This window comes from Protopterus annectens, chromosome 4.part1 (assembly GCF_019279795.1).
Source record: "Protopterus annectens isolate FY-2018-M chromosome 4.part1, PAN1.0, whole genome shotgun sequence".
In the NCBI taxonomy this organism is placed as follows: Eukaryota; Metazoa; Chordata; order Ceratodontiformes; family Protopteridae; genus Protopterus; species Protopterus annectens.
The window spans coordinates 481,201,500-481,225,906 of record NC_056734.1 but is presented as its reverse complement, the minus strand read 5'-3'; the positions used below and the strand labels follow the sequence as shown (position 1 = coordinate 481,225,906).

Sequence of the window (24,407 nt, the reverse complement as noted above, 5' to 3'; positions counted from 1 at the left end):
AAGAGTGTCTTGGTTCTATTGGGTATGGTGAGATCCATGCATTTGTGTACATGTTCGTACAGTGCATTGGTATTATGATTCGGCGGTCATGCAACTATCCTCAATTTACACGGGTGCAGTGAAGTTAGCCACCTCTGTTTTTAGGACCCAGAGTTAACTCTGGAGAAGTTTTTCATGATGGTTACCTTTGTGGGGGAGGTGGGAGGGATATGGATTTCCAAAGTGATTAGTTTATGGTCTGATCTAACCAGGGAGGAGCTGACTATTGGTGTAGAGCAAGAGTCGCCCATGTTTGTAATGACCAGGTCAAGGATGTTGCTACCTCTAGTGGGGGTAAGAACGAGCTGCTCCAGGGCATTGGAATTAATGAATTCCAGAAGGCGTCAGGCAAGTATATTGGTACATGAGTAGTTTTCCCAGTTAATGGAGGGGTAGTTGAAGTCTCCCAGTATGAGAGTGTTAGGTTGGACCCTAATATTCTCCAGGGTGCTTAGAAACATAGAGTGTGAGTCTTGGGACATGGTTGGGGACCTGTAGCAGGCTACGACCTGAATCGCTGTCTTACCCAATGTTAACTGCACCTGAAGTGTCTCAGATGCATTATGTTGCGCTACCAGTCTGGAGGTGTGCACATCCTTTATCAACATGAAAACACCACCACCTTTGTATCTTCCATCCAAGTTCTGGGGCCAAAAGGTGTGGAATGAGTTAAAGCCTGGTAGTGCAGGTGTGCTTTCTGCTGCCTTGAAACAGGTCTCTGTTACAGCACAAATGTTGATGTTCTTCATTTTAAGGAGTGCTTCAAGCAAGTGCATTTTGAGATTTAGACTTCTAGCATTGAGCAGCATGACTCTCGGATTGCATTTGTTTGTAGCTGTTATGGTGGTAATTTGATCTTTGGAACACTGCCTAAAAAAAGGCACTATAGGGGTGGCAAGAGCCTTGGCCAGTATCCAGAAGCCCAGGGGTGACAGATGCTGGCCATCTCTGGCAAAGCATCGAGGTCTGTCAATCATGTCATGCCAGGCAGACAGATACTGGATCCCCCTAGAATGACACCAGAAACTTAGGCAATTGTTGAAGTCAGTCATTTTCTGCTTGTACTGTGATATCATTCTGGGTGATGGTAGGATGCTGCTCGGGGCTAGGGTCATACCCGCCTGGGCTACATAATCCGAGAGCTCCACCATCTCTCTTTTCATGTGGCCCAGGAAGGTACGTCTCAGGTCATTCATACCCACATGTACATTGTCAGAGTCATATTTGTGCCTGTTGTTGAGGGACCTGAGTGCATGCATTATGTGGTGGATCCTGGCACCTGACAGGCAGCTGACTGTTACTTTCTCCTTATTCAACCTAGTGAGTGGGACATCAGTGTGCCTCACTATCAAGTCACTTATGACTAGTGTGTTGGGCATGCTGTTTTGCCTTAGGGGCTTTGGTTGAGTGGCACACTGTTTAGGAGAGTTGTGTGTCTTGTGATTAGTGTTGTGTTGTGGTGGTCGAGTGCATTTCTGCCTTGGAGGTATCTGCTGTTTGGGTAGACTTTTATTTAGAGCCTCCGCAAAGGTGGGTGTGTGGTTTGTGTTTTTATGTGAAGGCAGTGCTGATGTGTATTCTGGAGGGCTGTGTGTTCCATGTGGTGTTGTGCAAGTGTTGACCTTCTCCTCTTGACCAGCTATTCCGGTCTTGGCTGGAGAGTGCGTGGCTTCTAGTTTGGATATATAAGTGCATCTCTCACAAGTTTGACTGTTGAGAGGTAAGAGGAGAGGGTTGTCAGTGTATATAAGACAGTTGCTACATTGCCTCAGGATGCCCAAGTTCACCAGATTAATAGGAGAAAGCACAGGGAACTGACCTTTAGAGATGCCTGGAGGGGTGGGTATTAATTAGTACTGGAGCTGTTTCCTTGTAGAACGTTCAGTGCTGGTAGTATTTTTGTGTGCTACAATAATTGCTACAAGAAGTCTGGTAAAGTGCTAAACTAATAAGCTAGTAAAAGTGCAGGACAGGAGAGAACTAGCAGATCGAAGGGAAAAACTGAAGAGCAGACTTTGGCACAGCTCAGAAGCGTACCAACAGTCCTGAATACAGCAAATCTGTATCTGGACTAGATTAGTTACAGGAAAGGTGAGAAACAAGCGCAGATGTGGGTTTTTAAACCAGAAAGTTGAAAGAGATGGAAAAAAACTGCCCAAACAGCCAATAAGCTACAATTTCTGGGCCAGAAATCACTCCTGTTGTGGTAGATAGGCTACCTAGTGCTTACTACTCCCACTGATAAGCTAGAAAGCTTCCCTCCAACACAGAAAGGCTGTGATATGTATTAATATTTTGATTTTGTTACAAATCACTTTTTGTAACTTGCTACTAATGTGGTATTTGGCCTGTGGAGTGTTCTACAGTGGTACCAGAGGGGCACTGCATGTGATATTTGCATAAATATAATACTATATATATTTGTTTATATATTTATTTATATATATATATATATATATATATATATATATATATATATATATATATATAATACACACACACACACACACGTGTGTGTGTTTGTGTGTGTATATATATATATATATATATATATATATATATATATGTGTGTGTGTGTGTGTATATACACTGTGTGTGTGTGTGTGTGTGTGTGTGTGTGTGTGTGTGCATCTGCAAAGTGGTGTTAAGTAAGTATTGGTTAGCAACAGAAAAGCTTTCAACATTTTGTAAGCTTTCATTTATTACGATAAGGTTCTGTAGAACCTTCTTCTTGATCATGTTATTAAGAGCAGTATTAATGTATGTTATTTATTAATAACATTGCATGAAAGTCAGTGTCACTTTCTTACTAACTAACCTCCCCATTTGAGTTGGTAGTCATTCTTGACCCCTGCATTTACTGGGCCTATGAAATGCTGTTTCACAGTGCTGCTAAGTGAATACTGTTTGCGATAGTTTCATAAAAATGTATTTATGCATGCATGTATACATATTTATTGCTAAACAGTTATAAAGATATGCAACATGGTGTTAGTTGGGTACCAGGTATGAGAGAGAAGTTTTATAGCAATATGTACATCTTCATTTGAAATAAAGCACTTTGTGTATAAAACAAATGTCAGAAAACAAAGTTGTAGTGCATACTACAGGTATGGCATAATGTCATAGCTGAGAATGGCAGATTCTTTCATAAACTTCAAGAATGTAACTAATAATTCCACTTTAATTTTAAAGTATGTTGTGAATCCTGATTAAGATTTGTTTTTTTATGTAAAATATTACAATCCTAACTACAGTGACACAATATGGTCCATGTTAGAGCCTCACAAAGCACACATATGGAACTGATAATATCTGACAGACTAAGGCAGGCATCACTGAAGCTATAGGGATAAATGCACAAACAGAACCCCCCCCCCCCCCCACACACACACACATCTTTTGCCCCAGTACCACAGCAGCTGCTGTTTACCCTTGTGGCACATCAGAGTATGATCTCATTGGTTGTTATACTATTCTGTGTGATATTAAGTGATGGCTGGATTCCTTGCTTCAAGGTAAAATTGTTAGGTCAGTTGTCTAATTTTACTTAGCCTGCTTTGGCAGCATAACAAGTAGTCTAATTTTATATGCAGATGTTAACTGGTACTTTACGTAACTAAAGAATTTCTGCACTCTTCTCTACATGTACTGTCCCTGAGCTCTGAATTTTTCCCTCCGTGCGCTGGAGCTGAGTATCAGCAATGTCGTGAAGGTATGTTTTAACAGCATCAGATATCCTGGTTCTCTTGAGAATAGTGCCTTGTACTGTCATGATAATCATAGCAAGGACTCTAAAAAGCTGTACATTGTGTGCATTAAATTGAATTAGGATAAGGAGGCATTGCTGAAACCATCCCATGCCTGCAGACTACTGGTTCTTGCACTGTTAGATGTTCTTCACCAGCCAGCACAAAAGACTGCCATTCTGCCTTTAGAAATTTTAGTGCAGCTTACTGGTGAATTTGACTTCAGCACTCTGTTTCCCTCAGCATTGGGAGTTGTTTTTATGCTATGACTCATACTACCTCTCAACATCTTATGCTATGACTCATACTACCTCTCAACATCTTATGCTATGACTCATACTACCTCTCATCATCTTAGCACAAGAAATCTGGACAAAGCCAAAAGTAATGGGGGGGGGGGGGGGGGTGGCAAACAGCCAAAAATAGAGACAAATTTTAAATATTGCTCGTATAAGCCTAGAAAGTTGTTAGAATAAACACATTTTCTGAAGTATTCGATGTCTGAAACTTAAATGTCTGTCATTATTTAGTGAATTCAGTCCTCTCTGATTTGTCAGAAAACATTTTTTAAGGAACAGTCCAAAAATATGAGGCAAAAATATGCAGTCTGCGAAAATTTGGACAATTGAGAGCTGTGCTGTGACTGGAGTTATAACTTGTTGCTTTGTCCAAAGAAATATACATTTTTTTTTACTTCTGATTTTATTACACCTCAGTAAGGATGTATATTGTATAGGTGCTGCACACCTCTATCTGAGCAAAAGTCAGCTACCTACCTCTAGTGTAAACTGAGAATAATGTAGCATGCTAGACTATGATAATAAAATGCCTGTGTCTGAGATCTCTAACCTCAAACCCTTTTGAGTGATCTTGATATAATTTTTATACCATATAACATTATCTTTGGATATGCAGGTACACAGTGTACTAAAGACTGACACTCTTAGTGATATCAATCCTGCTTTGTCCTGATTTTGACTTCAGTATATTACCTCCTTAGCACATGGATGTTTGGGTATGACATTTTTGCAGTGATAGAAGCATTGCTTTGTCTGATGAAGTATATAGGATTTTTACTTCTGATGCAATAACCCATTACGTGTATACCTTGGATATATGCTGTATAATCCACTTTGGGAAGTCACATACTGACTACATTGGAAACTAAGTATAATGCAGCATGCCAAACAGTGGTTGTGAAATGCTTGTGAAATCCTTCATTTGTTACCTGCCTGTAAAAGTCCATTTCACTTGTCAGTCCTGATTTGCCAGTTCTTTAAAAAAAAAAAAAAAAGTGAGCGAGAATTACAGTAGAATATACTGATTTAAAGTAAGACGTAAGCTTGACATTCTATACTGTTAGGGGATTCTGTGCTGCTTAGTGCTGAAGTAGACTGTTGTGCACGGTCCCATTAAGCACAGGGAGTTTTGATAATGCCAGATTTTCTCTGTGTATTCTCAATATAAAGGCACTTCAGAAAAATATTTCACCAGGCGATGTTCAATGAAACACAGATAAACGCATTGGTTGTGTAGTAGACAAGTGGGAGTAATTATACTTCTCATCTTATTAGTGCAAGAAATCTGGACAAAGCCTAAAATGGAGCAGATTTTAAATATTGCTGCTATAAATTTTAAAGCTGCTAAATAGAGTTTGTGTTACCATGCATTTTTCTGAAGGATATGAAGTCTGAAACTGAAATGCATGTCTTGATTTAGTGACTTCAATCCTCAGTGACTTGCCAGAATACTACAAATTTTATGTGGAACAGACCAAAAATATGAGGCAAAAATCTGGACAGTTGAGAGCTATGGAGTAATACATTTGTTCTCCTGCAAGAAAGCAAGCAGTGAAAAATTGGAAATGTGTATGGAATCAGAACTTAATTCTACAGACAATTTATCTGTCAAGTAGTCAGAACTCTAGCAGGCTAGCTGAACCGATCTCTTGCCAGTTCACTCAGGGCAGCTGGACAGAATAGTATGTCTGCAAACATCTTTTTCTGAATAATTTCCCAAGAGACTTTCTTTCTTACATAGAACAGTGTTTAGATGCTAATGTTTTGTTCACCTTATCTACGCCTTCAAGCGTGGAAGACCTGCACCATCCCCTCTTTCAAAGCTCTTGATTCTGTATTATGCCTGTATGCAGTTTCCTGCAATCCTTGAGTTATTATTGTAGGCCAAAATTGACTTAAAAAAAAAAAAGATCCTTGCTCTAGATAAAATTGGCAGTTAAGTTTCTCTCTTTCAGGAGCAAGAATGTAGTTTTTTAGCAGATATTCTTGGTGAGTGTTATTTCTTGTATGAATAAATGTTTAACCATCTAATATCTATTTAAAAGAAACCATTTGTTAATGATCTGTTGAATGGCAATTTAGCAAGAGATATATGAAGCTGTACATTGTTGTGAACGGTTTCACTGCCCCTCAGCCTTTGTAATGAAGAAGATGGTGTACAGTTCTCATTGTTATAAATAGAGAATGGCACTTAAGAAAGAATTTATTTCCTTGGTGTCTCTGCAGACTGCCTTCAAATAATAAATACAAGGTGTTTAAAAAAGAAACCTGGGCAAACTTTGTGTATAGCAAACACTACTTAGTTTTTCCCAATAATAGACCATGAAAAACGGTCCATTTTGCTTACTTGTTGCACATATTTGTGTAAACCAGTCCATATACAGCTGACAGTTTCTTCATAAAAATAGGAATGGTGAAGCCTGATGCACACTGAGGATATTTACAGGAAAGTGGTGTACTTTGCGGAAAGACCCAAAAACTGTAGTAAAATCTGACAAGCTGTTTAATTCATGAAGGTAGACACAGGCTACTTTTAACTACACAGATCTTAGAGTGGCTTACTCATGTATTGCTGTTTTTTATTACAACAAAGGCAACAGAAGACTGGCAAACACCATTAATGTGTTTTGAGGTAGAGCATATGATGTATAAATGTGTTTCAGTATAGGACACATGAAGCTATGACCTTGTACCAAATGCACACATTCATGAAACTCTGAGCTACAGGTTCATTCTTGAAGAAAAGCAGGTTTTGCTAGAGCAGTACTTAATGGATGGGCATCTGCTAAGGCAGGGCTGCCTGATTTGTGTGTGTTAGTTAATAAAGTGAATTTCTGTTTTGTGTCATGATTATTTGCTTTAGTAGTTTTCCACAGCCTTTTCTTTGGTCTTACAGACTGCTTGAGATTCAGTTGGGAAGTTCTTCCTATAACGTAGCACACTTATATGTATCCTAACCGTATCTTTGTGAAGGAATGACTTGACAAAAGTATGGTTATCCTCCCACTATTCCCCTTTACAGTTTTAATGAATGTAGTCTTTCATAGGCTGCTTGCCCTAAGATTTTTCATGTTACATTCTTACAGTGCTGCAGTTATTGTATTTTCATCTCCATGAGTAAAGCTTGATACTCTAGTGATTGTCACTCAGAAAAGTGATTTGTATTGAACTGACAGTGAAACAGCTACTGAAACTTTAAATTCTAATGTTTGTGCTTATCCTAGCACTCCTTGCTGCATAAATTTACCAACTCACATGTTGCTGTATCTTGAGCAAAAGTGAGTTCTCTTAGATATTACAAAGTTGATCTTTAAACTAAAAAGAATTTCACATTTGTGATCACACATCAGTGTCAGTCATTGAGGGCTCAAAGTTAAACTTGGCATCCATTGCATTCATAGTGTTAAGCTACAGTTGTCTGAGTAGAGCAACTGATGATGACATGGTTTCATTGTTTTCAGACAGGTTGGCTGGTGCTGGGGGAACAGTAGCATTAGACTAGCATCACTTTTCAGAATGGGGACATCGAGCTGCTTATAAAACAGGCTGGATGATGTCTGACATCAGTGAGTAAAAAAACAATTTATTAAAGTAATGCTGTAAGAGGTTTTTTTTCCCTCAAAGTTCTACTGTTTTGATGAGTACCTTGTAAAATTCTGCTTTTCTCATGCCAGTTTTGTGTAAGTGCCATACAGTAAGGCTTCATATTGTATATGCTGACTGAAACAAGCATGACGGAAGTAGTTCATTGCTGTGCTGCAGTAATCAGTTTGTAGGACTGTCTAAACCAGCACGCCCACTCTCTTCAACTAGGATTGCCATCTTTTGTCATGTGCAAAGCATGATATGTCGTGAGGTTTTGCAGAACAAACCATGCTGTCACCCAGTATGAAAGACTTATCTTCACCTTATTAACAAGATATTGTAGTTATTTCTGTTGTTTTATCCTATTTAATGACCATATTAATAAATGTCCAATATGGCATAGTAGTTTTCTGCAATATTTAGAGGAAAGTTAGAAAACATTTTTCTTCGAAAGTATCCAGGACATGGTATTTTTCTTGCTTTTTAGTGGGGCACATCTCCCCATTTCATAACTGTTCATTGAGGAGAAGGGCAGTGGCAACTCTTAACGCCAGCCCTACCACCACCACTGCAAACACTTTTTGGGGTCAGTGTCATAGACTGCCTGTTGGTCCCTACTTTTTAATGGATTTTATTGGATTCTTCTGTAATGCATAAAACTTGAAGGGGTAGGGATGGGAAATGTTTATCAAGAAGAGGAGAAGGAAGGAGGGATTCTGTTCATCATACATGTTAAAGACCTAATAACTTAAAACCACTTCCCTTTTTGGTTTCATGTTAAAGACCTCCTCAGGACTTTCCTATTGGAGTAAGTTCATATGGTCTGTGTTACAAGAAAGAGCTGAAAAGGACTTTCCTGGAAAAGGAAAAGTGCCTGTTTTTGTGACTGTAAATGCTCTCATCTGATGAGAACGTGTACCTATAAGGAAGGGAAACCTTAGACAGTAGAAGAAATAGTGGTATCTGGCATGACTCCCCTTCTCTCCACAAACAGTTGCTAGTGTACACATCTAGTACTGTGCATACATGAAGTCATGCGTTTGTCTCCAAGCCTTTCCCTGTGGATTGTGCAGCTGGAACAGTCCTTCTCTCACTTGAATGGCCACTGTTGGCTGTGCATGTCCAAGTAAAAGCTTGTAAATTTCTGCATTTGCTTATGTGTCTGTAGTTAGTGGCTGGTCATGAAAACAGGCAGAGGTCTACCGCAGCCACTAACTTCACCACCAGAACTCCACATGAACACCACCATTTTTACATGACACAAGCCAGGACAGTGACAGGTGATTAATTTGGAATCACCCTAATAGCAGTTGATTTACGTTTGATTATTCTTGGAAAAACAATAGTATAAATATATTTGGAAACGGAAAATTTAAATTTGTTCTTTGTAACTGGGCTTAGCATGAATTCATTTATTTTTTTGTATATTTTCAGATGATCGACCTATAAGAGTATATGCAGATGGAATTTTTGACATGTTCCACTCTGGTCATGCACGAGCACTGATGCAAGCAAAGAATCTTTTTCCTAACACATACCTCATTGTGGGCGGTGAGTACAATAGTTGCTTTCCATTGTTGTTTGGGAATGTATCATTAGAATGACATTTGAGAACAATTTGTGTCAGCTGCGGGGCGTCTTTGGTTTTCACTTGTTTGTGATACGTCTTTGAAATATAATATTGCATTTTGACATGCATTGTATAAGACTGTCGCTGTTTGTAACTGCTAGTAGATTTCATAAATATTCCAGAGCCACTGAGTCTTATAAGCATTCTTGCCTTGCTAGTACCCACCCTCTGCCACACCTCCTTTCTCCAGATTCACCCCGAGGTTAGCATCCATGTCTTCCATAGATAGGGGCAATAAATAAATGTCCCAACATATCCTTGTTCTGCCAGCCTTTGAGTTATTTGTACACAAAATGTAAGGCCTAAAAACTACCAGGGATGTGTAAGGCTAGGCTTCTTATGATCTTCATAGATTGGTTAGCCTTGTAAGTACCTATGAGCCTGTCAACCTAAGGAGGACCCATAGCAGTCAATCAGGTATAAATTCATGACTATCCATCTAAGTAATGTTTAAAAGAAGATAGTGAGTCACACTGCATAACCGTTTGGCTAGGCTTATATAGGCCCTTGGGCCAATAGTCTAGTACCTACCTATGAACATACAGGGGATGTTTATTCCAGAGGTTTTGGAGACACTGGGTTATAAACCTGACCCTCCAGTGTGTTTTATTTACTTGTTGATGAATATTTAGGTGCATGGTTGTAGTACTGGTCAAGATATTGGACTTCAAGAGGTACAGGAGGTCCTGGACAACCGTGTCTGTAATGGCAGAGATCTCTGCTCAGAAGTGTATAAGAAATTAAATAAAGGGATAGAACATCCAGCCTGTCTTGGTAGCTCCTTGACATTAGGCTTGTGATCTTTTTGTTGAGGAACCTTTAGGGTCTAATCTGGTAATCAATTTTTACAGGAAGTTATATTGAATTGAAAAGTTAGAGATTGCATTTTGACAAATTAAAAGTTTGCTGTTCAACATGTATGTAATAGATTTTTTTGCATCCCTCTGCTCTTAATTTGTAAAGAATCCTTAGAAGGTATTGCACAGCCTAGGTGAGAGAAAATAGTAAAAAAAGAAACAGTACTTAAACAGGCATACAGGAGTCTAATTAAACAGACCTTAGGACATTTTGGTTGGGTATTAATTTGATCATGCGCTGGATGTCCATTAGAAGCTTTTGTAGTCCTTTCAGATCATTCTGCAGTATTAATCTTCATTCAGCCTTTCTTTGGAACTTCTCTGTCTCTGGAGTCTTTGTCACAACAAAGTTGCTTATTGTAATCACAAATACCCATCGTTTAGTCTTCCACCTGTCCGATTAAAATTGTTCTTCAACATTCTGTCCAAAGGCACAAAGAAGTACTCTTCTCCATAATATGCTTGTGCTCGTATGTACATAGTTAGTGGCTTCTTATGCCACCACAGTCTGTTAACCTAACTTATTATCCATGTTATTATCCATGTTGTCATGTATTTTACAGTACCACAGCTATGGAAGCACGTAGTTGTTGGTCTGTTCATATCCACAACTTTGGTGTCCTTGAAAATGGGAATACCAACTGACATGTTGTATTTCTTATTATCTTAGCAAGGGAACTAGAGAATGCTACTTACTACTATCACAGTTTATGTCACTCATTTACTACTTTTCATAGTGTTCTGTATGACATTGCACAGTGTTTGTGTCTTCTTGCTTTCTTGGGTCAGGCCATACCTGAAAAGTGTATTTGTACCAATCCAGTAACAAATGGAAAATAAACAAACATGGATTTTTGACTAACCACAGTGTAGACAACTGTTGGGTTGTGAGTACAAGTCATATTGTAACTTCTTTAGACAAAGGTAAGTATACCGGGGTAGTATTTCTCTACTTCATGAAGGCATTCAACAATGAGGACATTCCCTTCCATTGGATGCAATGAGGTCTGAGGTTGTTGACTTATGAGGCTTGGTGTTGTTCTAAAACAATTTATAGTCATATTGAGCTTATTAGGAGAGAGTCATTTACTTTTACAGCAGGCTAGGTTTACAGCCATATCCTGTTTTTTTAGGTGCAAGTCTGTTACAGCAGGACCTCTTTGCAGAGCATTGATGCACTTCTAAGACCATCTCAAATTATATCCATTTTTTTAAACTTTTTTTTTTTTTGCAGCAGGGACTATTTGCACATGGGAGTTCCAGATTGGTCATGAGCCTTTTACCTTTTTCACTGTTTATGACTGGGATATGGCTTTTTTCTATACTGATGAATTGTTGAACATTGTTTCTAAAACAGATAACACTTTGCATAATCTGCAGGCAGCTGTATATACCATCTACAGACTTGATTATCTGTCAGAGGCCTGTTTTTAAATCCTGCCAAATCCAGATTAATGCTGTTTAGTCCTAGGTCCATCCTGAATGATAGATCTTCACTCTTTTTTGTCATCTGCAAGGATAAAAAACAAGAAAACCAAAAAACTACTAAAAATCAAAAGAAAAACGAGTTGAATGGTAGGAGAAAGCTGAAATAAGCAAATACGAATAACGTAATGCTAAAGCAACTGAAAACTTTAATATGATAAGCGCTTTCAGTGGTAAAAATATTCCACCTTCTTCAGACCGCTGAACGTTACTCATATTTTCTTATTTCAGCTTTCTCCTACTATTCAACTCGTTTTTCATCCGCAAGGATAGCATGCACATTTCCACTTTGAACTGAGCTAAATCATAAGGACTTGCTTTTGTCCAGATTTAATTTCACAGGGCTTATATATCATTGCCAAGGTGGCTCTGTAGAAGACCAAGAAGTGCCTTGTCATGGCTACAAGGCTCAGCATCTCAGGAACTGTGGCCCTATCTCATTTGTTGTTTGGGATTATAGTCATTAGTCAGGTTTTTCACAGTGAGTATCTAGAGCTTTAAGTAATGTGTATAGTTTGCTGTTCCCTTTCAGTTTTGCCGTTTGTATGTATTGTCTCACCTAGTCTGGCGCCTCAAACAAAATTGCTCATGCTTAATGTGTGTTGTATTCCACATACTGCCCCAGTGACTGTAATACTGCAGTCAAATAAATCTTACTGTCATCGGGCAGTCAGGATTCAACTTAATGGTGCCTAAGACCTTCTGTACTGTGGGGACAGTGCTTTGAGCTCCAGTGTTACTTGATTAAGGTACCTTTCACCAGTGCAGATAAAGATTTTTCACCACTGCTCAACTTTTAAAACAGGTTCTGCTGTTTTTGAAGCAGTTTTCAAGTTGCACTGGCTGTTGTGTGACATAAAGAAATGTATGGTTCCCTCCATGTGGCTGAAAACCAGCTGATTAGGTTCTAGCTATTCAAACACGACTGATTGAAGTTCATTTTTATTGTATGCAGAGCTCATGCGTGGGTTTTGCAGGATTGCTGTCAGTGCGAAACCTCTGCATGCTTTAATGGTGAGTTTCTCCTTTTTCCTAATGTGGTGTGCATATGTTGGAATTGTGTATATATGTGTGTTGGGGGGGCTTGTCCTTTGAAAAAAATGTTTATTTCAAGTATTTTTGAGTACAGTTTATAATTTTTTTGAGAGAGATCATGCACACTCATTTATATGGAAATGAACCCTTTTGTGTATATTTGTTGAATTGTTGGTCCCACTCTTTTCTAAGTGCACATATGAATATCCGCCCTAGTTGACAGATGACTGTACGTAAGTGAGAGAGCTGTATGGATTATTTAATCTCTGCTGCTGGTTTTATGTTGTATTTTTTCATTGTTGCTATTTTCTAAGGCATTGTATATTGATAGAGCTTTCCTTCTCCCCAGGTTTCTGTTGTAACTAAGCTATTAATATGTAATAAATAAAATACTGGCTGATTTGCACTTTTTTTTGCAAATAATGTTGTTGACTTCTGCTGTAACTTAAAATTATGCCAAGTTTCTTTTGTTACCTGAAACTGTTTAACTGTTTAAATGCCCTTGTTAAAGTGATTTTTGAATAGGAGTCTAGGAGTAAAGTCAAGCTACAGACAGAAAAATAGAGAGATGTTTCGTGACCTTGGATGTGATGATGATGGTGGATACAGGCCCCTGTTACCAAATGAACAGATTTTTTTTTTCTCTGAAGGCAGGACATAGGGCTGATGGTGTTAAAGTTGTTTCTTAGCACAGGAAATCATGGATCGGCTGAAAACATTTAAAGAGATAAAAAGTTTCAGAATTAGAGAGCATACCACCATTTCATACACTAACTTTTGCACGCCTTGGAAACTGCTTTAGAAGACTGGATAGCAGCTTTTTGAAGAAGTAGCATTTTCTGGACTTACAGGCAGCTCTGAGGAAGTACACAGTGTTCTGCAAATGTGTAGTAAGCTGTTTTTGTTTGACTTTGTAATGATGTACAGCCTTGTGCATGGGTTCATTTTACACAAGTCTAGCAATATGAATATGATTGCCTTCTTGTTTCGAGTTTGCATAGATTGTTCTAGCAAAGTGGTACCGTACAAGATCAAACTGTTCTTGTACAACCATGTTGATTCTTCTGGATATGGTATTCTTTGTGTGCAGTGCATGGGAGCTTATGCTGCTGGGTACAGCTTTTGTATGCCTATGCATGTATACCCATCCCATTGTGACTATGTTACCTGTGCTCCTCTAAATTCTCACCAGTATTGGCACCAGCTATAGTGTATGTTGTGGAAGTGAATTCCAAGAGCTGAAATTGATTTGTTGATGTGTTGATCCCAATTCCAAAGTCTAGGAAGGATGTAAAAGTGAGTTCTGTAGGCCCATATCTATATTAGGCTACAACTTTTAAACTTTGCACTGGGTTTATGGTTAAGAGACACAGATGTATTATTGCCAAACTGGTACGCATATCTCAAATGGGTTTTCTGGGAAGGAGATAGGTGGCTTATATAGCATGGAAGGTGATATTGTTCATAGAAGTGGATAGAAGAAAAAGGGTCTCATGAAGTCATTCATGGAATTAAATGCATTACAGTCTTTCATAACAGTGATGGAAGTTATTGTTTTTGTTGTCATGGAGTAGGTTTCTAGAAGAGTTGATAAAACATGAGAGAATACGCTCAGTCATTAGTGTTTTGTGTGTTAAGTAGTAGGTGGATGTGGCTTTTAAAGGTTTCCACAGGAGAACAGCAGGGATGTTTGTCTTATTTCTAGAACCCTTTAGTATTTAGTTTAGATGATGCTAAGATGTCACATATTGCTGTGGGGGTAAGGAGGCATAGGGACAATAAAATTTGTTTGCATGCAGCTGATGTTCTGTCACTCGTGACTCAAATTAAGTTAAATTATCATTATGTTTTATTTTGGAAGTGAGAGATGATTTCAGAGAATTACTTAGGTGTTAAAAAAATAACAAAGAACATCAGGTTCTATTGCTAATATATGATTTTCCCCTGGAGGATAAAGAGATTCGGCTGATACGAGAAGAGGGGGGATGCAAAAACCTAGTTAATCTGCTGGAAGATACAGCTTTTACTTACTGCTCCATTGTTATTTCAAAGTCGCATAAAATATATCAAATTTCAGCTAGTAGGTCAAACAGTACCAAGACTTCATAACATACTGCCACATTAAGTTATAAGCCCTTAGCTGTTTACTAGAGAGACGAAAAATTATTTTTTGGTTGAACCACAGTATTTTATGAATCCGTATATACTATATAACTGTCTGCAGACTTTTCCCATTCTTAAAAACGTACTGTCCATTAATCAGATAATGCCAGAACTTGAACCAGTGAGATTTTCCTCTGTAGAAAATACCACCACCACTAACACAACTAGAGTCGCATTTTGTGGATCCAGAGACAATTGCTTCCTATTAATGGAGCTCAGTGTATGTTTTGTTACCGTATTAACTTTTTGAAGAAGTGAAGCCATGACCTCATCTACCACCAAGTGTGGAGTATTCCTTGATAGAGCATCTTTTTGCCGCAGCTCAGCTCATGACATGTAATACTTGACTTCAGTGGGATTTGCCTATGAACCTATGAATCTGTTAGGTGATAATGGCGGCTGCTCTTGCGTAACTGTTCAATAACTGTGGGGTAAGTTATTGCACTGCATTTCCTTTTCTGGTTTATTTTATATTTACAAGACCAGTGTTAACAATTATTGCAAATCTTCTCAACAGTGTAACTATCACCAACTAGCGCAGTTTTATACTTCTGAGATTGAACAGGATTGTAAATGCTACCTACACATCCTGGAGGTACACTGCAGTTTTTGAATGCTGCCATAATTAAATATAGGTTACTGATTTATTTGGCTTACACCTACACCACTTACTTAAATGGCCCTTTTAATGTTACACATTTTTATTGTTTAGGCGCTTCCGTGTTTTGACTTTTTGATATTTTCTGCCTTAAGATCACTTTGATGTTATGAGAAAATGATGAAGTAAATGTAATCCATCTCATTCTGTCTCTCTCAATAAATAAATATATGAGTCCCTATCAGATGATCAAGTTTTCAGAAACTCAAAAGTCATATGGTCGGGACCATATGATCGAGTTTCTGAAAAGACAAACATCAAAAAAAAAAAACACAAAAAGCTACTTCTTTTTATGTTTTTGCAGGGAGGCTTCACAGCTGAATGTCTAGGGATTTTGTCCCAAAGGTTGAGGTGGATGAAAAAGACATCGGATAAAAAGTTATGTACTTTCCATAATACTGGATCAGTGTTGTCTTCTTTAGTCTATCTCACCCATCCTTCCCACCATCCCCCTTCTAAACTGTCACCTATTTTCAGGAATCAAAGTAGATCTAGTGGACCTGTCCATGGTCTGGTCTAATAACCTTTCTTGGTTCTTTTCCCTGTTAATCTTTTCCTTTACTACTGTCAGATATCACATCTTTTATTGTTCGAGCATGTGTCATTATGTAGGTTGAACTCAATCTGAGGAACTTCAGGCAGGCATGGCATTATGTGGGAGGAGGCAATTTCAGATCAGGAAGATTCTATGGTTATTAGCTGTCTAATCCAGTTGGATCCGAAAACCCCCCAAAAAAAAAAGAACATGGATCTAACTTTATGGGAAGTACATAACTTTCATTTCTAGTATGTTTATATGAATGTATATTTGACTAAAATACACTCACAAAAAAAGACTGGAAGTACTTTCGACTAAAAAGCCATTTTGACAAAAACTTTTGTAGTCTTGACATGACATTTATGGTGTCATTTTTATTATGTGGTTGTTAGGAAGGTAAATTAGAAGACTTTGTGTCAATTGGTAATGCCCACTTTCAGGTTTTACTCCCATATTTATAGACATTTATGTTTATGGTCCAGCATTAATTCGCTGTGTGTGTTGCTTTCTCTTTACTTCACTGTTATGTGACCATGGAGTTAGGATATGTAATTAAGGTGAGTGGGGGCAAAGCCCCCCACATGGTGTTTACAGGGGGGGCTTGCCCCTCCCCTGTATGTTGTGTTAAATGTTTTTGATGAAATGCCTTTTCAGTCAAATGTGCTTTCAGTCAAATTCAGACCTAATATTTGTATGTGTATTTATATAAACATGTGTGTTTGAGTTTGTGTGTGTGTGTGTGTGTGTGTGTATATATATATATATATATATATATATATATATATATATATATATATGTGTGTGTGTGTGTGTGTGTGTGGTGTGTTTGTGAGCACACTTGCAAATACAGATTTTCATATGCAGTCTCTGTAACAATAAATCTGCAGTACCTGCAAAACAAAAAAAAGGAAAAGAAAACTTAAACTCCATTTCTTAATCCTTTTAGTCTTATGCAGTAAGATGTCAGAGTCTCTGCATAGTAGTTAACAGTGTTAGGTTTAAAAATAAGATGTATAAATCATGCATTAAAATAGTTGGTAATCAGATAGTTCAAGACAAGCCAGGAATCCTTCATTCGCTCTTTTAACTTTTCCTCTCCTTGAGCAAGTAGGCTTTCTGTTAGTGCAGATGTGTTGCTGTTATTATCTTATCAGCATCCAGCCCTACTGTTACAAAGTAGTGCTCTAGCCTTGTCTTCTTTGTGGCTTACCCATGTGTTCTGTTGTCATGGAGTCTCACAAATCACTAGCAAAACAAGTAGTTACCCAAGACTGCTGCATGCTGCTTTGGGTTTTTCTGTCTTTTCCAGTGTTGTATGACCATGATGTTGGTATCTGTAAAATGGGGAGGGGGGCTTGTACCCCTGCAGACAACACTTATTTTGACTTGTAGTGTATTCTTTTGTGATTTGTCATAGGGGAAGACTGTTGCACTATTTAATGACATAGATAATGTTACTAAATAGCACAGTATTGTTGCAGCCATCTTTATATTTATGTTTCTATCAAACAGTCCATTAATAATCTTGATTCCCTTTTTATACTTCTTTTTTTCTATAGCTTTTTCATAATGTTCTTCGTGTTTCATTTTTGCAGTCATTACATTTGTGTAATCTGCTGGCAAGTTGCCTTCAGTCGGCCTGATTAACAAAGTCTTGGGTCCTGCGTCAGTTGCTTCCATGACGTCAGGTCATCAGGGGTATAAAACATGCAGCTGACGCCATTACATTAGTCTTTCTTGCCATGCGGTGCCTGAAGCAGAAGCAGTTCGCAAGTGCCGGTCGTCCGACTCCTGAAATTTTCATTTTCGAGTTTCAGATCTGAAGTCTTCAACTAAAAAGCTAAGTACCCGTTGAAACTTTTTCTTGCTCCTTACCGATGTCAGTAAAAGTTAATAATTGCATTACTTGTGGGAAGCAAATACCTCATAAGGATTTCCATTTGTACTGTATTCCTTGCCTAGGCCCTGACCATGACGTACTTTGCTGTCGGTTCTGTGCTTTATTTAATCAACGCACTGTTAAACGTCGGCACATTTCTGCTTCGAAATATTTTGACTCACGCTTTAATTATCCAGAAATGTCGTCGGTTGGCAATCCGACTACCAGAATACCTAAAAAATGCAAAGAAAAAGACAGAGACAGGCCATTGAGGTCCAAAACTGCCAACAACGCTTCTAAGCCAGTCGCCAGTTTGTCGGTACTCAGTGAGGCGCTTTCGCAGCCCCTGATACCTGCTAATTCTGATTCGCAGGCCTCTACTGAGACTCATTCGGAGTCCGGTATGCCGCAAAATGCTTCAATTATGGAACCCACGGATGTCTCTACCTTGGATGGGTCTGGAGCCACTGTGCAGGCACCGGCTTCTGAGGGTGTTTTCAGGCCTACAGATTTGTATATTAGACCAACGCCATCTTCAAAACTAAGGCCAAAATCTTGACGTATGTCTAAAAAAACGATGCCTAGGCCACATGTGCAGGCCCCTATGCCTAAGAAACAAATGATCAAAATGGCTGAAGATTTAATTACTCTGATCAGGGGTAGTCAAACCCCCCCCCTTCTAAGAGACCTAGGCAAGATATTGACTATGAATCTTCTGAACAGGATTCTGTTTCTTCTGATTCTTCTAATGAACAGGAATTGTCTATACCTACTTATGAGGACTCTGATGTAGAAGATTCCATTTCTTCTGCTTCTCCCCCTGAGGATTTTTCTTTTGGGAAAACTTTGCATACCTTAAGGGAATATTTCCACTGGGAAAGTCAGGATTTTTCTGAATCTAAAAAGAGGCTTAAGGATTTTCTTCTTCTTCCTCAGCATAGGCCTTTGGCTGTACCTCCTGTTCTCGACATTGTTGATGATGTTTTTTCAGAATCTAGTATGGCTCCTGATTCTCTGCCTCTGGCTACTTGTAAGCCAGACAGATACTACAGGGTTCCTGACTCCCACATATTCCTTTTCAAAAATCCTGTTGCGGATCCTGAAACCATTTCTCAGGGTCCCAAGGGCATTAAGGCTTCTTCTGCTAAAAATCCTACCCCTTCTGATAAGAGAGTCCAGGGTGCTGGATAGATGGGGTAAGAAGGTTTACAGTTCTGCAGCCTTGGCAATCAGGGCTTTATACTGTCAATTTCATATGCTTAAATATCAACAGCATATCATGGGACTGCTTAAACAGAAAATGATGTTAATTTCTGACTGTGTGGAAAATAAAGATTTATAGGATCTATTGCATTCTGCTGAACAAGTTGGAAAACGTACTTTGCAATGTGGTTTTGATTCTTTGGAGGCCTCTTGCAGGGCTGCTGTAACTGGGTCTGTGCTAAGAAGGCATGCTTGGCTCAAAGAGCAAACTCTGCCTGATCATATTAAAGCAAAATTGTTGGATGCTCCTTTACAACAGGACTGTCTCTTTCGTAATAAGGCTGAAGAAGTTCTAAAAGAGATGGAAGATAAAGCTAAATCTATACAAACTGTGAAAGATTTCTTACAAGTGCAACCTCCAAGATTTAGTAGGCACTGGCCTACTAAGAACTGGTCCTTTCCATTTCCTTCGAGAGCCACTCAAGTCAAGGCCAGGCATTCCAAAGGCACCAGGTTTCAGTCCCAAGGGACTTTCAGAACAAAACAATGGGGTGCCTCCTCTTCCAAATCTGGAAACAGCAAGACACCTCCCTATGGTAAGCAGTCTCAATGACTTCCCTTTACACTTACCAAGCACTTACCTTTTAGCCGCCCCTTTGGGGGGAAACTGGCTCTTCATGCAAGAAACTGGCAATTTATAACCCAGGACAAATGGGTTTTAAATATAGTATCCCAGGGATACAGATTTCATTTCCACACATTGCCAATTCCAAACGGATGGCCAGACCTTCCCCCAAATCAGTGGGCAGAGGCCCAGAAACAAGTACTTTCCCTCATGAGCGTGGGGGCTATTCAACCAGTACCAAAAGAGGAAAAGGGACAAGGTTTCTATTTAAGACTTTTTCTGGTACCCAGAAAAGACAAATTATGGAGTCCAATTCTGGACTCATCTACTCTAAACACATTTCTGGACATTCCAAAATTCAAGATAGTGACTGTTCACCAGTTACTTCCTATGCTAGGTAAAGATGCCTGGTTGACAACTCTAGATTTAAAAGAGGCTTACCTGCATGTCCCAGTCAGGAAATCTTGCAGAAGATATCTCCGCTTCAAAGCAGGCTACTTGCATTACCAGTTCTCTGCACTGCCCTTTGGCTTATCTACTGCGCCCAGGGTCTTTACAAAGTGCCTGGCTCCAGTAATTGCATTTTGCAGGCAAAGAAATATTCAAATTTATCCATACCTGGATGATTGTCTAATTCAGGCAGAAAACAGGGACATTCTTCTAAAACATCTGGCGTTTGTAAAAAAGGTTCTAACTTGTCTAGGGAACACTATAAACGAAAAGAAATCACAACTGGTACCCTCTCAAAAATTACATTCCTGGGTGCAAGCTTGAATACAACTGCCCAGATGGCTTTCCTTATGCCAGAAAAGCAAATTCATGTGGTGACTTACTTCAAACAAGTGGCCACAAAAACCCTGCTATCTGCAAGACAAATTCTGCAAGCCATGGGGTTCATGGCCTCCTGCATTTTTCTAATTCCATATGCAAGGCTGCATATGTGGAAACTTCAGTGGTACTTAAAATGTTTATGGAGTCAACATTGTCACAGCCTGGAAACAATGATTCCTATCATACCTTGCCTGCAACTAGAGTTCCTATGGTGGGCAGAGGCCTGCCACCAAAACAAGGGACTGTCATTCACTCCACCCCCTGCCGCCCAAACCCTAACTACAGATGCATCAGACTATGCTTGGGGGGCTCATCCGGCAGGGAAGTGCATTCAGGGCAAATGGAGCCCAAATCAAATGCACCTTCATATCAATCAAAAAGAAGTGCTAGCTGTACAGAATGCACTGACAGCCTTCAAGGACTACCTTCATCCAGGACATTTAATGATAAAGGCAGACAACACCACGGTTATGTGGTACATAAACAAGCAGGGGGGTACACACTCCTACCCCCTTTGCGAACTAGCCATGGCATTGTGGAAGTAGAGCTACAAGCTCAATTCCTGCCAGGAAAGCTGAATACTGTGGCAGATGAACTAAGCAGAAATCTTATGGACCTTCACGAATGGAAACTGGAACCATGGATTTTCAACATGTTGACATGCAAATGGGGGAGCCCAGACATAGATCTTTTTGCCTCACCCCAGAACTATCAGTTGGACAAATTTTGCACAAGAACTCATCACAAAAAAGCCTGGAAAGTGGATGCTCTGTCCTTCAGCTGGAAAAACCTATCAGTCTATGCCTTTACCCCTCTGCCTCTGCTCTCCAAAGTTCTACTAAAAGGCAAACAGGACAAACCAAAAATGATTTTGATTGCTCCAGACTGGCCTCACCAACACTGGTACCCACTCCTGCACAGTGTGTCACACCTTCCACCATAGCACCTGCCTCAGACACTTTATGTACCATCTCAGCAAAACAACCAAACTCTGCACACTCAGCAATAAACTCTGAATCTTGCAGCATGGCTAATCACCTAAATTCACCCTTAGCATCCCTCAGCAAACCTGTGATGGATGTAATTTTGGAGGCAAGAAGACCTAGTACTAGAAAATCTTATGCTGACAAATGGAAACAATTCTGTGCCTGGAATCAATCTCAAGGGATAAGCACAGCAGATCCCAACATTCCTCAGATTTTGCAATACTTAACTGAGATGCTTCACAAGGGTCTGTCCTTTTCTTCCATAAAAATCCATGCCTCAGCCATTTCAGCTCATTACAACACAGAACCTCCCCTCTTCTCTCATCCTCTGCTAAAGCAGTATCTCAGAGGGGCCAAAAACGTAAGACCACCCAGGAGAGCTCCAACCCCTGCCTGGGACCTTAATTTTGTATTGGAGAAGCTCACCTTCCTTCATTTCAAGCCAGCTGCTACTGCAGACTTAAAATTTCTCTCCTGGAAAACAGCTTTCCTTTTAGCAGTCACTTCAGCTAGAAGGATTTCCGAATTACAGGCTCTTATGGCAGTGGAGCCTTTCATCATTTTTCATGTGGACAGGGTATCTCTCAGGACCAATCCATCCTTCATGCCTAAGGTGGTATCCAGTGTGGCTCTTAATCAGACCATTTATTTGCCAACTTTCTGTCCCAATTCACAGAACAAGGGGAGCGGATTCTGCATTCATTGGATGTACACAGACAACTTAGATTTTACTTAAACAGGACTAAATCTCAAAGAAAATCTGAACAACTGCTGGTGGCATTTGCTGCAGGGGCAAAGGGAAAGGCTATTTCAAAGCAAACCATTTCCAAATGGATAAGCCATTGTATTCGTTTCTGCTATATGCACCATGGAAAAACTATCCCGGATCCCATTCCACCAGGGCTGCATCTACTTCAACAGCCTTTCTCAGAGGTGTTCCTACCAGGGACATTCTAGAAGCTGCTACCTGGAGCTCAGTTCATACTTTCACCAAACATTACCATTTACCACTTTTCTCTAAATCCAGAGCTGGCTTTGCCACTGCTGTCCTGCAGGGCCTTATAGCTTGTCCTAATGCTGTATAATTCCCTCCACCCAACCATAGCTTTGGGAATCTACCCAAATGTAATGACTGCAACAGTGAAACACGAAGAACATAGTACAGTTGTGTACACTTACCATAAATGTAGATGTTCGAGTGTATTCACTGTTGCAGTCCTGGTTACCCTCCCTCCAGCCCCCTATTTTTCTCTGGTTATACCTCCACTTTCTTTCACTATGCTTAAAAGCCCTTTTGGTGTATTTGCTTTTGGTTGGAGGTATATTTTTTGTGTTTTTAATTTTATTTGCTCCTCATTTGAGGGGCACCTGACATCTGGGGCAAGAAAAACTAATGTAATGGCATCGGCTGCATGTTTTATACCCCTGACTACCTGACGTCACGGAAGAAGGAACAGCAACTGACGCAGGACCCAAGACTTTGTTAATCAGGCCGACTGAGGGCAACCTGCCAGCAGATTACCCAAATGTAGTGACCGCAACAGTGAATACACTCTTAACATCTACATTTATGGTAAGTGTACACAACTGTACTTTCTCTTGTTTAGAATTTATGGTGATCTTTTATTTGTTACTGCCTTTTCTACAATTCTTGTTTCATGTTTTTTGTGCATTTTGTTAAGTATTTTGTGCATGTTGTTGAGTGATCTCATTGAGCTGTTTGTTTAATTGTGAAGTGATGACAGTATCTGTAAATGGGCAAAATGTGGTCATCAACATGTACTGACATCTATAAATTTGGAAAAAAAATGGATCTGAAGTAGTTAACTTAATTTATCTGCAACCTGTGGGTATTCGGACCAGAGCCGGCAACATTTTATCAAGCGTCTGCTCCAGGCTCCTCCCCTTACCCATAATCTCTCACCTCTCCTACCTTCCTCCAGAACTCGTTTGCCGCTTCATGCGTACGCATCGTGGTCTCTATAGCTCCAAGTTGGGTGTAGTAAGTGGAACTTTTGGTACTTATATTTAGTGTGGGAAAGTAGTAGTTTGTGAGCAACCCTTCCTCCCCTTCGTCTTTTCATCTGTTTGTTGTAAAAAAAAAAAAAAAAAAAAAAAAAGTAGTTTAGAAAGTTTGTGTTTTTGAGGTAGAGTAGGCCTAACCAACACTTGTGTGTGTGCGTTTTTAGTTTAGTGTTTGGATAAGTGGAGTGTGTTTTTATGGCTGACCAGCCAAAACCAACAATTAAAAAATGCACAGAATGTGGCCACAAGCTTTCACCGGCTTATGACCACACTCTGTGTGTTATTTGGCTGGGTGTTGCCCAGCTTAGTCTGCCATGTGCTGTGTGTGCAGAGTTCAGCCCCAGGGCCTTAAAAGAGAGGAAGGCGAAACTGGTAGCCAAGGGCCTGCTACCAGTTTGTGCTTTAGACACAACGGCCTTGGCATTGGCTCCAGTAGTCCCAGGCTGGGACTCAACCTCCCTCTAAGCCTGCTGAGGCGGGGACTAAATCAAAGAACAAGGACAAGCGGGAGAAAGAGAAGAGGGCGGAAAGGCACCACAAGTGGGAGCCATTTCCCAGTCCACCCCCAAAAATTGTTAGGACCACTTCTCCTCGGCTCCATTCCCCAAGGTTCTCCCTGGAGCCGATGGAGCCTTCGGACCAGAGGCCTTCTTCAAGGTCGTCTCACAGGGCCAGATCCGAGTCGGTCACCTTCTCGCGGTCGACTCGGAGTCTGTCGGAGCTTGACTTGGACAGAATGATGCGGAGATTCATTTGGACCCAAATCCAAATGGGAGTCTTGCCAGGCCCCTCTCCGGCTGGAGAGGGGACGCTTCCATCC

At 39.8% G+C, this 24,407-nt stretch overlaps 1 protein-coding gene across 2 annotated transcripts in view; it reads left to right on the top strand.

The window, feature by feature from the left end:
- The window catches only part of PCYT1A (phosphate cytidylyltransferase 1A, choline), an 872,556-nt gene that overhangs the window by 416,040 nt on the left and 432,109 nt on the right, over positions 1-24,407 (top strand). For both annotated transcript variants that reach the window (XM_044070294.1, XM_044070293.1), the window contains one exon: positions 9,107-9,223. In XM_044070294.1, coding sequence (XP_043926229.1) covers positions 9,107-9,223 — 117 coding nt within the window. The remainder of the gene's footprint in view (positions 1-9,106; positions 9,224-24,407) is intronic.